Source organism: Cariama cristata, unplaced genomic scaffold (assembly GCF_000690535.1).
Source record: "Cariama cristata isolate BGI_N322 unplaced genomic scaffold, ASM69053v1 scaffold34807, whole genome shotgun sequence".
Taxonomy (NCBI): domain Eukaryota; kingdom Metazoa; phylum Chordata; class Aves; order Cariamiformes; family Cariamidae; genus Cariama; species Cariama cristata.
In genome coordinates this window covers 11,493-25,366 of record NW_009625691.1, presented here as the reverse complement: position 1 = coordinate 25,366, position 13,874 = coordinate 11,493, and the positions used below count along the sequence as shown (strand labels likewise).

Sequence of the window (13,874 nt, the reverse complement as noted above, 5' to 3'; positions counted from 1 at the left end):
AGAAAAAACAGCAACTTTCACACCCTCAAATTTGCCCCAAACCTTACTGAAACTGATTTTTTAATTGTGTTTGCTATTTCCCATTTTTTGCAAGTTAAAAAATGAAGGGTCTGTAATTCAAATATGTTTGTTGGTAGTATTTTACCTCTAACATCTAAAAGCAAATAATAGCAAATATTGTGTCATCTAACCATTAAAATTATATACATTTTAAAAAGTGTTGCAAGGAGAGGAGGAAATGGAACTGTTTCTAAGTTTAGCTGTGCCAAGCTGTCAGAACTCAGAGACAGAAAAATAGACTCTAGAAAAAATAATTTTCTTAAACACCTATAGATACACTCCTTAACAGGCTGTTGAAGAATTCTTTTACCTATTGTAATGTAAATTAGATATATCATCCCTAATGCCATTATGTGGACGTCATCTCTTCCTGATTGATATCGTAGGTGTATACTACCACCATCACCAAAATATACCTTGTCCATGTTATATTCTCCCTGGATTAATCTACTATGCTTTCCTTTCATGATTAAATGAATTCTAGTCACATGAAATTACATTGTCAGTGTAGTCGTTCAGTGCCTCAGTTTTCAAAAATGCAATACAGCAGCTTTTTATCATACAGTATAGCTTGCTCAGTGAGTTATTTTTGTAACAGAACAAACTTATTTCACTAGTCTTTTTTGAATGAGGTAATTTCAACCTACAACCAGTCTGGGGGATTGACAGACTTCAGGAATACAGCTTAGATTATTTTATTCTAGATATTTATTAAAAAAACAAAACCAAACCACACTACTGTCTATAGCCTCTGTCACCACTGTAAAGCACTTACAATTGTTAGGTAAAAATTATTACATCTCCCTGCAGCTTTTTTAAATTAAAAAATGTCCTTCAGGTTTTTTTATTCATGCTAAAAATTAGACCATATTTAGATCCCTCTACCGAGCAAGTTTGTAAACACAGGTCTTTAATTCATACTCCAGTTTTGCTTCCCAAAGGGGTTCCACTGTTCGCTTCCTCAGTTTCCTATAATCAATGCAGCAGCAGAAAATGGTAATATGCTAAAATACTTTAAAGTAGAAAGGTTTGCAAAAAGACAACCCCAAGAACTATTACAGGACTCTACTATTAATAAATGAACAGCCAAAAGAAAAGTTCAGATGAACAGATAAACTATTTTGAAGTATGGGCACTAAACACAAATAATCACTAGGGGCCTTTTTGTTCTTGTTCCATTGTTGGTTTGTTGGGTTTTTTTAACACAAAGATAACATGACCAAATCAAACACTTTGGAGACTTTAAAATGCTTTGTCTCTAGTTAAATGTTACTTTACACAGAGATATTTATAAAGATCAATTTTCTTTGACAAGCTAAAGTGTGTTTGTAAGTTACAGGTATGAGATCTGATGCTTTCAGATTACATTTCTACAAGTTAATTTAGTCATCTCATACTTGTAGGCAATTTTCCTCTAAATGACTAGATTGTTCTTCTCAGAGATTTCTACTCCTCCTCCTTTCTCTCCCTCCTCCTCTTTTTTCATATTAAAATACAACTTGGAGAAATAAAGTTGCCTGTGGGATGGAAAGGATATATAAGAGTAAACAAACACCTAATAAGGCATTATGAAACGAACAACAGAAAAAAGGTAAAAGAAGGGGCAGAGAGAAACCCGTGGAGTAACAGAATAGAAAATTTAAAGCAAGAGAGATTGTAGTTTCTTATTTGCATTAGAATATTGACAGCAAATAAATTTTGTAACTGCAAATTTATATTAAGATAAATCAGAAGTAGGTATCTGGATTTAATCCAATTTAAACCAACACACGGGCGTGCTATCACCAATAAAGGAGCTCTTGCTTCTTTCCTTACTACTACCAATACCAATCCTAGTATTTTCCCGATTCCCCAAGATCTTTCCCTTCTCACCAGCTGTTCCATTTCATGTTCCTGCCAACTCTTCTGCACCATTCATGCAGTCAAATCAGGCAATGAGATCTATATCTGGTGATGGACCAAATCCATAATATCACTGAAGTGTCTTTCAACCTCATTTCTTCAGAAGAGGGGAGGTGATCTTAATTTACTATCAAGAGCAGAAGCAAAATATAAAGCAACTTCAAATTCATTACATTTTTATTGATAAGAACTCCACAGCTGCATAAGAAACAAAACAACAAAACCAAACGCTCCATAAAAGCAAGAGAAGCAGAGACACGCTTCTCACATACATCCACTAGGTTCCTTCTAAGAATGTACATAAAGAACAGAAAATCAAAAATAAATTAAAGTCACTTTCACCAGAATTCATGTTTTAGTAGCGTCTGCCATGACAACTAAAGTAATTAATAGTTACATAGACAACTACCTAGAGATGAGAAACGTCATCAAATGAAGCCAATTCACAAATGTGACTGGCAACAGCTCCAGATTTTTTCTCTGGTATTTAATGTGTGGGAGTGGGGGAAGCCAATGAGTCCACTTTTTGCAGCTGGAACAAGCAGTGTTAGCCAGCCCACTTTTGGGCAAACTGAAGTATTTTGTTAGTTGGGGTAAAAGTCAGTGTCTTCACTTACACAGAAGTTATTTTTTCCACCCACTCCCATCTGAAGTGACAGGTGATACCATAAGATGAAAGAGAACATGCCAACACCTTCCACTCTCACCACTGTGCCAGTGTGTCCCTTTCAAACACAGATTAAACAAAATCACTAGTAAGTGCTGGATACAATTCCTTGTCAGTTTTTGGCATAGGGGTAATGTAATCCTGAAAAGGGCACCTGAAAGGTGCAGCAAATATATTGTTGTTTTTCTTAAAAGGAAAAGCATGCTTTTCAAGATAAGAAGGTAGAACGGAAGCATACAAAAATTAACCATGACCAAGACAGAAGAGAGAGTGAGAGATGGAGAGAAAAATCAATGCTCCAGGCCTTAAGAAAGAGTTCTGGAATAATTAACCAGCACCTATGACTTGCTCTCTGTGTACAACAGAAGGCGACAAGGAGCAGGGTTTGTTGATTTTTCAGGAGACAGATCAAGTTAGCAGTCTCTGAAGTAACACGCAGAGATCTGCGACAGTTGGCAATGCTGAAGGTTCCAGACTATAAGGACTTTCTTAAAGGAGCCTATTTTAATTTTAGATTTTTTTCCCAGATTGACAGATGACTTATCCCTCAAAACGAAACGCAGTATTATGCGGGAAACTTGGATAATGAACAAAGAACAGTAATGATGTCTTTAGACTGACCTAATAGTATTGGGTTGGGTAAGCTGTCTCAATTGCCAGTGAGGCTTTTTCAAACTAATTGCTCCCCTCCACCCCTGGGCCCACAGACACATCCTGACAAAGCCCTGTGCAAACACAGCAAGATAGTCAACTGAGATGTAGTTACGGGCTTTTGGTCAGATAGGGTAGCAGCATGCATTAAGAAATATAGCTACATGAGAAATTCAAAACATCCTTTTTGAACGTTCTTTGCCTTTGAATGCTGTTTGCCTCTTCAGTTAAGCATAACTTCTGTCTTGCTAGTGTCACTATTATTTCTGCAGCTAAGGATTTTCAGTCAAGAAGCGGGTTAGCCCAAAGCAAATCTTACATTATACAAGCCAATCAACATCTGTCATCTGTCATGCTGAACTCTATCTTCTAACATCTTCAGAAAAATAAAGCACACCTAGAGAAAAAAAGAGAAAAAACAAAACAAAACAACAAAACTCTAACAAGACTCCATCAGTAAAAAAAGCCAGGGCAAAAGTGCTGTTTTCCATTATAACCACTTTGGTACACTTCCTTGAGCATCAGAAAGGTGACAACGAAGACTGCAAACAGGGTATCTTTTCCTGAAAGAGTACAAATTGTATAGACTTTCTCTCCAGGACTATTACTCTTGCATCTCTAGCACTTTATTTACTCAGAAAAAAATCTAACCCAGTTTACCTCCCGTTACCACTGAACTGTCAAGTTAAAATACTTAGCTTTCCAATACCTCCATGCTACCAGCATCTTCCCAACAGAAAGTTAACCCAGTGTCTTGAGTGAAAATTTCTTTGCTATAGATTTCTGCAATTATGGCCTCTAGCCTTTATGACACAAAAACCTTGCGACGTAAAAATCCATAGAATAGTATCATCCTATTACAGCACTCCCATCTTGAATTAGTTCTTCCACCTTGCCCTCTTACATTTTGTGGTTAGCTGATAAACACTTTACAGTGACACATTTTCTGCATGTTGAAGCACATGCACATATTCAAGAAGAAAATACATTATCACAGGCTGTTTTCAATCAAGAGCTTAGAAAGAAAAAGAGAGAGTATGATCAGTTTCACAATCCAAATTATCTGCAGCAGATTCAGAAATACCACGCTTTATAAACTGAGATGATGAGTATGTACTGTCAAAGGAAGGTCATCTGATTCACATTCCAGTAAAGGTTGAAAATGAGTCAGAACCAAAGAAAACATAATTCCTCCCCACTTGCACCCTACTCTGTCCCTCAAACATGCTTTTTGTTAGTAGAGTTTCTAGTTCACAATTTTACACATACAGAGGGTTTGGTTTGCAAGAAAGGACAACAACAGGATGGAAGAGTTCCCTTGAGGATGGAACAGAGAGTTAATACAACTCTTGTTTTGAAACAAAGATTTTGGCAAGGCTCAATATGCCTTTGACATTCTTCAAGAAAATTACCCAAATCGATACAAAAAATAAGGCCTTTGGGGGAAAAAACCCAAATCTTTTAAGCGCTCAGAAGAGCCGTCTTCCTATACAACAGCCAGAAACGTCAAAGATGCCACTCCCAAGAGAGCTGAAAGTGAACAATAGGCAAGAGAACACAAAACAGATGAGGTGCCAACATACAATTTGTACAGGTACAAGAATATGGGGCAGGGGAAGGATCAAGAGAAAGCATAGACTAGAAGTTGGATGTAGGAACTGGGAATTCTTGAGCAACAGGATGAGATCAGGGAAAGAACAAAGGCAAAATGAATAGGCGTGACTCAGAAAGCATTAAAAGAAGACGAGAAGGACTAAGAGAGCCCAAGCCATCAGTACCAAATGTGAGGAGGAATTTCAGGATCAGAAATGGGATAAGAAGAAAAGAGAAACTCCAACTGAGATTACAACTGAGATGCTCTGTCCTTTAGAGGACCGTCTACTTCACAGCCCTTCTTTCACTCCAAAACCCATGTTTAGGAACAGCACTGGTCCCTTCAAACAAATTTCTGACAATCTTGCTAGAAGAATAGGTCTGTCAGTCTCCTCTGATGGTGGTTCACATGCAGTCTGATCACAATGCCACTTTGGAGCATACGTCAATGAACAAGGAAACATTCCTATCACAGTTATTTTGTTTGTAAACTGATATTAGGAACAAATTTATCCTTAGAAGAAAAAGAACAGTAAATGAAGTCTGGCTTCTGCAATTAAACCAATCTGCTACATCTGATACTCTTATCATGCTTACCATAAACAAAAAATTCTAGTTTTACAGAATCTATAAAATTTCTATTCTATTTTTTATTTCTTTCTCTAATGTAGGCTGCTGAGAAATGGAACAAAAGTATTAAAATTAAAACAAACACAGCTCCTCCAAATCAATCAACATCTTTTAATACTACCATAGAAGTAGTATCTACTAATGTCATTATTGGAAAAGAACCAATACTTTATGGGCAAGCACAAGAAAGTCCCTGCTCTAAAAAGCCTGCGGTCTAACTCAAGTGATTTAACAACAGCTCAGGACCCTGCTCGAAAAAGTTTACAGTCTAATTCAGGTGATTTAACATTGGTTCAGAATCTGAAGTGTAAAAAGGAACCTGAAAAAAAAAGATTAAAATCAAAAGTAACATAGGGCAACAAGGAAAAATCACAAAGTTCATGGAGTAAAAGGAAAACTCAAAAGAAGGGGGAAAGACAGAAAGTAAGTAAAAAGAAGTAAAAATAGGAGAAAAAGAACAGGAATGTAGCGGCAATAACATACTGATTTTTGAAAATGAAGACTGAAATACTAAATGTACTGTCTGAGTACGAGAGTCAGAGTAATTCATTTTTGGTTAGGGGATTTCACAGGCAGGAAAGAAAAGAGATGATGATGTGGCACAAACCGTGATAATGAACATGAAGCCTAGTCAGACAGAACTGGTTTTAAGGGTATTATAAAAGCAAACAACATGATTAAACAAGAGAAACGGTGAATCGGGTGAGCAGACATTTTTACCTAGCTCCCAAGCCTATAAATTCAAGTATTGGATATGACAACAGCAAGACAGGAATAAGGACGAATTTTTCCACATTTAAACTTACTGATTTGAGATTTCATAATCAAAACACATTTAAACACAATTCAGCAGAAATACTGTCAATATATAGTAGCAGCAAAAGATTAAGGCCCAAGATTAGAGAAGGATGTTGGTCAGAAAATTTTTTAAATTCAGAAATCCAGAACTTCACAAATAAATGAGTGGGAAAAAGCTTACCACACTGCTTTAATGGGAACAAAATATAACACCTTTAGTCTGTGAATCTTACTGTATCCTATTCTAAATCATAAAGCATACAAATATCTCTGAAACACTGAAACCTTTCAGATTTTTCTTTATTATTTACCGTTACTTTTGCAGTACTATCACTCACACATATATGGTCACATAGTTCTAAGATACCAGAATGTTAACATGAAAATAAGAAATTTTATCCTACATTTATATGCATTCAAGTAATGGAAACACTTTATACTTCCATACTTCAATCATACTGTTTTGATTACATTTTAGATAAAAATTAGGAGGAAAAAAGGCACAGATATGAAAGCATATATAATGATCACAGATTACCTATTACAGGAAAATACATTTATCAAGAAAATATAATTAATACTTAAAATCTGGCACTTCCAATTTTTAGTTCAGACCAAAAAAAAGGACAGCTTGTCTGATTAGAACAAAAAAGAATAATTCCTGTAATGTTAGGAACAGTTCAGGAAGAAGCACTGAGCAGATGGAGAAACAGCTTCCACTGATGCCAAGTCCTGTGATTTTACTGCAAATCTTCATTGTGGAACCTTTTTTTTCTGTTTGGGAAAGTTGCTTTTGCCAGGGAGGAGAGAGGGAGAGGGGGAAAGGCTGCATTTTTGTTGATTTCAGATCCCTACAGCATAGGTATACAGATTATACATACTACACATTATTACAGATAAAACAGCAGTATCTCTCAGGTCCATCAACAAGTCCAAAGGTGCAGATCGCCCAGGGCATAACTGTCACAACTAAAACCTTTGCAAGCGGAAATCAGACCACTTGGATAAAAAGCCTCCACAGATGGGAAACGGTATCTACCACAGGACCATCAAAAAACAAGGAAAGTTCTGATGTGCTGGAATGGGGCTAGAAGGAGAAGCAGGAGAGGAAAGCATGTCGAGGAAGCTCAGAGAATGTTGATGGAATGAGGTAGCAAGAAAAGGAGAACACAACGAAAGATGCAAGTAAAGCACATGCCCGTAACTGTTTACTTCAGGACTGCATATATGAGGAATTTTCAAGTGACTTATTACCAATCCCTAGTAGCAACACTGTAATCTTTAAAAACCAGTAACCTGGTACTAATATCTTAAAGCTGTGTTGATAAGTAATAAGAAGTAACCAAGACCTCTATGTTCTACACAGAGCTCATGTCACCTAGTGAACAGCAAGGACATGAAGTTTTGCATCTGTTGCATTTCTGACCAAATAAGATGCACTAGTTGAAAACACATCTGTTCTACATGCAGTCATAAAGACATGCAAAAAAGATTTAAAAAATACTTTTCACTATTTTTCACACAGAGCAATAATGCTTTCAGAGCTGTTAAACAAGAATTCTTCATTAGTCTAGAGATCTCAATGGTACAAAAAACAGAGATGCAGAAACAGTTCTAGAAAGACATACGGACATAAGTAATTTCACAGAACAGACATACAAAACAAAAAGTAGTAGAAGTTGGCAATCAAATACCACTGGAAAGTGGGACCCCTGATATATACAGTAATCCAAATCAACAATGAGTTAGGCAGTTCTGTAAATAAAACTGATTTTCAGCTATTCTCTAGAATTTTAAAACTCAAAGGATTATTTTTTAGCATCCAAACCATGCCCTGCTATTCTTTTTGTTTGAGCAGAATTAGCATCAAGAATAAGAAAACTTGTTTGCTCTCCACTCTACATCTTTTTTCCCCCAAATCTCTGTCAGTAGATATTTAAGACAGAAACGTTGAAGGAAAACCTTTTTTTAACACAAGCCTTGCCCCACAAGTTTATCTGTTCAGCTTTTCCAAGACAGCCAATGGTCTTCTGTATACTGCTAATTCTCATGTATGTATCGACCATCAAAATTACAAAAATGCAGCAATATATTGCAATAGACACATCAAAATTAAACAGAGGCCCAAAAGCAAGAGATTAAAAACTCAAAACAACAGGGTTTTAGGGAACGGAAAGTAACTGCTACCTCACAATTCCTATACTTACTGTTCATTACTATTATGCTCCAGTGACTGCTCTTTTGATTTTTATTCCACCTTTGCTATTGTATTCAAGTGCTAGGTACTACAGAAATTATAAGTATTCTTACAGTATCAAACAATTCTGCCAGTTTTGTTTGAACTACACAGTACTTATCTTTCTTACCCTTTAAGGCCATCAGAATTATTCAACCCTAGTCAAAAAAACAAACTGGAGAAAATTCATGTCCAAAATTATATTTTTTCATCTTGATAATCATCACATCCTGCAACTCAGCACACTGCTATTGAGGCACGTATACTGGCAGCTTTTGGCTGCTGTACTGGTAATGCCTACCACATTTAAAGGGAAGTGATCAGGTCCCTGGATACACTTCGATGAGCTCTGTAATGAGATTTTAAGAGTATATTTTTAAATCTAAAGCATCTATTCACAGCCAAAAACCTAATGAAGGACTTAAATCTATTCTGGGACACTTAACCCTCATCAGTCAAAAAAATGAGGACAGCTCTTCAAACACGGCAAGATTCTTCTCGCAAAGCAAGGTTATCCTATCACTTCCACTTCTCTTGTTCTTTACGCTTCAACAGCATTTTTACTAAATTGATTCAAGACATATTCCCTGAAGGCTTCACAGCAGATTTGTAGTTTACATCAGCTAGACATCAAAAGCAATACAGAAAAGTTTGTTTTGCTATATTCAAGATTAATTAAAAAAATATTTAAAATGCTAAAAAAAGAAAACAAACAGACTTAAAAAATGAAGTTATGACCCTACTTTACACACAAATATAACAGGTCCTAACAAAGCTCTGTCAGGCTACTGATATCAGCTGTTATCAAAGCCACCTGGCAGTTCTTACTTAAGACTATTTTCAGCTGCTTTTTTAACTATTCAGTCTGAAATTTTCTATGTCAATTGTCTGCTTCAGGTAGTTTCTCCTCACCTTACTCTCACCACATTTTAAAAAAAGTCAGAGAATGGCTAGAACATTTTTCTACTATGAAAAGACCTGGGAAATAAGCCCTTGCAAGCTCTTCCTTTGAAAAACTAACCACTTTCCTGCCCTGAATCAGTAACTTGAAATCACGCTGGACAATATTTTTGTATGAGGGAGGTACACTTTGCTCATTTTGTGAAAAATCTGACCTGATTTAGCCAAGCTACAAGCTTCTAGAAATCAGAATTTGTACGTATTTTTCAGCAAGATCTGCTGGAGCTTAATAACCAATCACCAAATAGTCCATCCTCAGTGACCTTCTGTATGACATCTCAATGTAGGAGGCAACTGAACTAAGTTTCTTCTAACCTCTGGTTATGAGTGAAGACCCAAATTTTCACTGTAAGAGAAGTCTCCATTTAACAGGCATTAGGTACAACACTAAACAAGAAGTGTTGTCTTGCGTATTTCTGCAACCTCACCTATGCTGATATCCCTACCATAGTTGAAAAAAGGCTTGTCACTTCATATTGTTGGGTAACTGGGTAGGATTTAGGGTATACCGACAGAGCGCATGGAGGGAAGATGGAGAAAACAGCTTGTAGTGGAGACTAGAACAGGAAGCTTGAAAGATTAAACCAGGATTGACTGGATGAGGAAATAAAATAAGAGGAATGTTAAGAAGATGTGGCAGTAGATGAGAGAAAAATTAAGCCCAATGAGCAATCCCCAGGCAGAACAACTCAGAACTGGGGATCATCAGGACTGAATAGAGCAAGGGTCAGAATATATCTGAAAGAGCTGGATTTTAGTCAATATATGGGGAAGGGAGCTGGGTCACAACAAAAGACTGAGAAAAGACCCACCACCAGGAGTCAGAAACATAGACAAGAAGAAAAATCAACAGAAGCAAAGGAGAGTGAGAAGAATTAGCAGGCAGGCAAAGGCTGACAGCAGAGAGACAAGGTGCAGTCAGAAATGGTCTGGGACTAGTCAAGCCTAAATATTTGATTGAAAAGACAGGATCAGCACTGCACTGGAGATTGGCTTGAGGCAGGGACAAACTGGAAGTACAGGCAAAACCCTAAAAAAGTATGTGTCTTCAGAAGCTATTGAAAAACATAAAATGAAATACCCTAAAGACTTATCATTCTCTGCAAATATCTGCAAACCCCCCTCTTTCCTTCTCTGAAAAAATATCCCACTTTTCTCTACTACTGATAAAAATACAGTATAACAACCCATAACTCTGTTACTTTATTAATTCAAGCAAGAGTAATCTTCATGTACTAGATTTAAAAGCTCTAATCCTGCTAATTATCAACATGACACCCATATTACAGAATATTAGCCTTCTCATTTTTCTATTTTTTGGTTGATTTTAACTAGAAAATTACATGTAGAAGCACATTTGCAAAATATTAAACAAATACCAAGCTTGGAATTTTAAGTCCCTGGACATCAGAAATTCTTCCATTTAAGTTTGTCTACTAGCATTAATTTTGTCTTTATTACTACATTATCCCAAGCTATTTTTTCTACCCTATCTCATTCAATTAACAGGATATTTTCTGGGAATAAATCCAAGTTGTATCTTGAAGGATGGCACTCTCTTTAAGAGCCTGCTTTCAATTACATTTCATATTATGGAACCTAAATGTTACATAGAAGAACAGGCTTTTAATCTGAGCTTTTGCCAAAGGATTCTTAACTGGCTGCATTAATTACATTATTGTGTATTAACAGTAAATTGCAAGACCTTTCTAAGCTTTTGCATTCATGAAAAATGGCACTTTAACACCATTCACTCTCCAGTACTCTAACTGCTTGTTGCAATCGAACTGGATCCATTGTGCAACTTCAGGATGCTAAACAGCAATAAACTAACAGAAGTCAAAGTTATCAGATAAAGCAGAGATGTAAGCTTCTCAGATCACTAGAAATAAAGATGATTGCATTCTCAGTTTTCACACATAAGCCAAAGAAACTATGCAAAGAAAACTCCCGACACACACTGCTTTTTTATGTGACTCCAAGAAATATGCATTATTGTTTACAAGGTACTTTTTCTTCCTCTGAAAGCATTTAATTTCATTGCTGCTTCTTATCAATTTATTTTAATGTCAAGAACAGTCACAATATATCCTAAAATAAAGCACTCTTTAATGAAAGATTTAGAATTAATAACTAGTAAGAATACTAACTAACAAGATTTTAATTTTAGGCATTAAGAGAATCTACAGAGTAAAATAAAGGGGCTTGTAATAACTGTATTGGAGTATAACTTACCAAAATACAAATTTATAGAAATATCTAGTATTTCCTTACATCCTCAGTTCAAAAATACTATTCATTAGAACATTTTAAAGACATTCTGAAGGCTAAGTTTAAAGTTAGAGATATTAAAGCTTGTTTTAAAAAGTTGAACCATCGCAACATTCAGCTCAGGGTAAGTGTCGATTTAAAAAGTCTTGAGTTGTGATATCTACTTTGCTCCCCAGGCTGTGTTACATATCCAGCTTTGAGGTCCATACCAGGCATCTTGACTCCAACACTGTTTACCATGCAACATACCGTTCAAAGAAGCTAATACATATCTCATGATCCTATGATTAAAACTGGCAATTTAGGCCCAATTCTGCAATGTTCATGCAAACTTGAACTTCAGAAATGGATTCTGGCACAAAGCAAGCAAGCAAGCTCCGGTCCTTGTTTCTTTACTGTAGATAATTTCTAACTTACCTCTCCAAGCTGTGGCTGAAAAATCCAATTATTTACATTTGAGAGATTTCAGAGCTTCCAAATGGCTCAAGAAAAAACCCATAATACATTGTTTGCAGCTTTTTACTGAATGGTATTCCAACACAATGGCACATCAAGAGTTTCTAAAATAATTTTAGGCAACTGATTTTTGTGCAACTGACCATACTATTCATGTATAGCTAAAAAAACCCCAGGATCTAGTACAGCCTGTCCCTCTACCTCCTCCTTCTATTATCTCCTTTAAAGAGGGGAAAAGAACTGATCTTTATTTTCAAGGAGAGTAACGCTTGCTGTTCATGCACACATCTGTACAGTGGTGATTACAAATCTTTGTCAAAACAAGCAACAGCAAGCAGCTGCTTGACTGCTTTGCACTGTTTAGTTATACTAGCAACCTTTAGTTTTCTGGAAAGCAACCCAATGACCAAGATCAGTAAGAAACTCATTATCAGCAAGAATAGGCTCAAAGTAACTGGATGCTGCACACACTCAGACCCATACATAGTTTCACGAGAAGGCTATATATGCAGCAGCCCTCTTTCACTCCTCATCTGCCACGGCTTGGTGCAGTCTGTATGCTGTAAGGCTGCTCCCATGGAGGCTTTGAACACTCTTAAATACATCAATGGCAGACTTACTGAGGCAGATAGGAATGGTATTCTAGTGTTCTGTTTCATCATCAAGGATAACAGCCAGAAAAGTAGTAACGTTTCAAAATGCAAAACTAAAAAACTGTCTATAGAGTAGAAAATGCTTACCTGCTGAGCTAAGCAAAACACTGAAGTCTGTTCCTCTCTGTGATCCCCCATGTTCACTCTGTCCCTCTTTTTCTGTATCCTCATAACGGCTCCAGTTGGAAAAAATCTTTCTTCTTGAATAGCTTTTCAGTTCTTCCTTCTCTTCTTCCTCTCGTGATTCATTATCATCCTCCTCCTCTACCTGTGACATTTAAATGGCCAGTTAAGCCATTGCAACTCAACAGCATTTTGTTCTGGATTTAAACAGTCATGCATACAAACAACTCCAACCACAGAATTAAAACCCAGAAAGACAAATCAGCCTGGATCCCCATCAAAATTTCAGAACAGACCACCTTGCTGAACTGTATGTAATTCATCAATAGTATAATTAAAAGGACTTAGTGGAGCTTCAGTTCTTACAGGGGTCACACAGTAACACTGATGCAAGTTCCACTAGTTTCCCTCCTATTCTGGAAGCCCACAATGAACAGCTTCCTTCCTGAAACTTAGAGCAATGCGTAGGGAGCAGAACTAAGAATTTAATCACAGTATCTCTGTCCAAGTGTTGCAGTCAATGTCCTAGCCCAAACTCTATCAAAGCTCTAGGGTCAAAAGAAGAACTCATTGCAGAGTCAGCTTAAGATGCAAGCAAAATAGGCATTTGCCACAAGCACTCAACAGCTGTGGAAAACTCTCCCCGCTCCCTTCAATCCTCTCTATCAACAGAGCTCTCCTCTCCCAGAGCTTGGGGTTCAGCTGGAATGACTATTGGTTCACAAACAGAAAGATCTGCTTCCTGGAAGAAGGAGTACTCAACTGGCAAGAGGAGAACCAAGAACCACCAGAAAAGTTCTGTACAAGATATTTTCTGCAGAGGTCTAAAGCTCTGAAGAGGTGGAGTAAGGGAGTCAAGAAAGAAGAGATTCCG

General features: G+C 36.8%; 1 protein-coding gene across 1 annotated transcript in view; it reads right to left on the bottom strand.

Annotated features, from left to right (window-relative positions):
• AVEN (apoptosis, caspase activation inhibitor) overlaps positions 1 to 13,145 on the bottom strand; it is a gene marked incomplete at its 5' end in the record, with an annotated part of 73,616 nt that extends 60,471 nt beyond the window's left edge. The window contains one exon of the mRNA XM_009703698.1: positions 12,965 to 13,145. Within this exon, the coding sequence (XP_009702000.1) occupies positions 12,965 to 13,145 (181 nt within the window). The remainder of the gene's footprint in view (positions 1 to 12,964) is intronic.
• Positions 13,146 to 13,874: the final 729 nt, after the last annotated feature.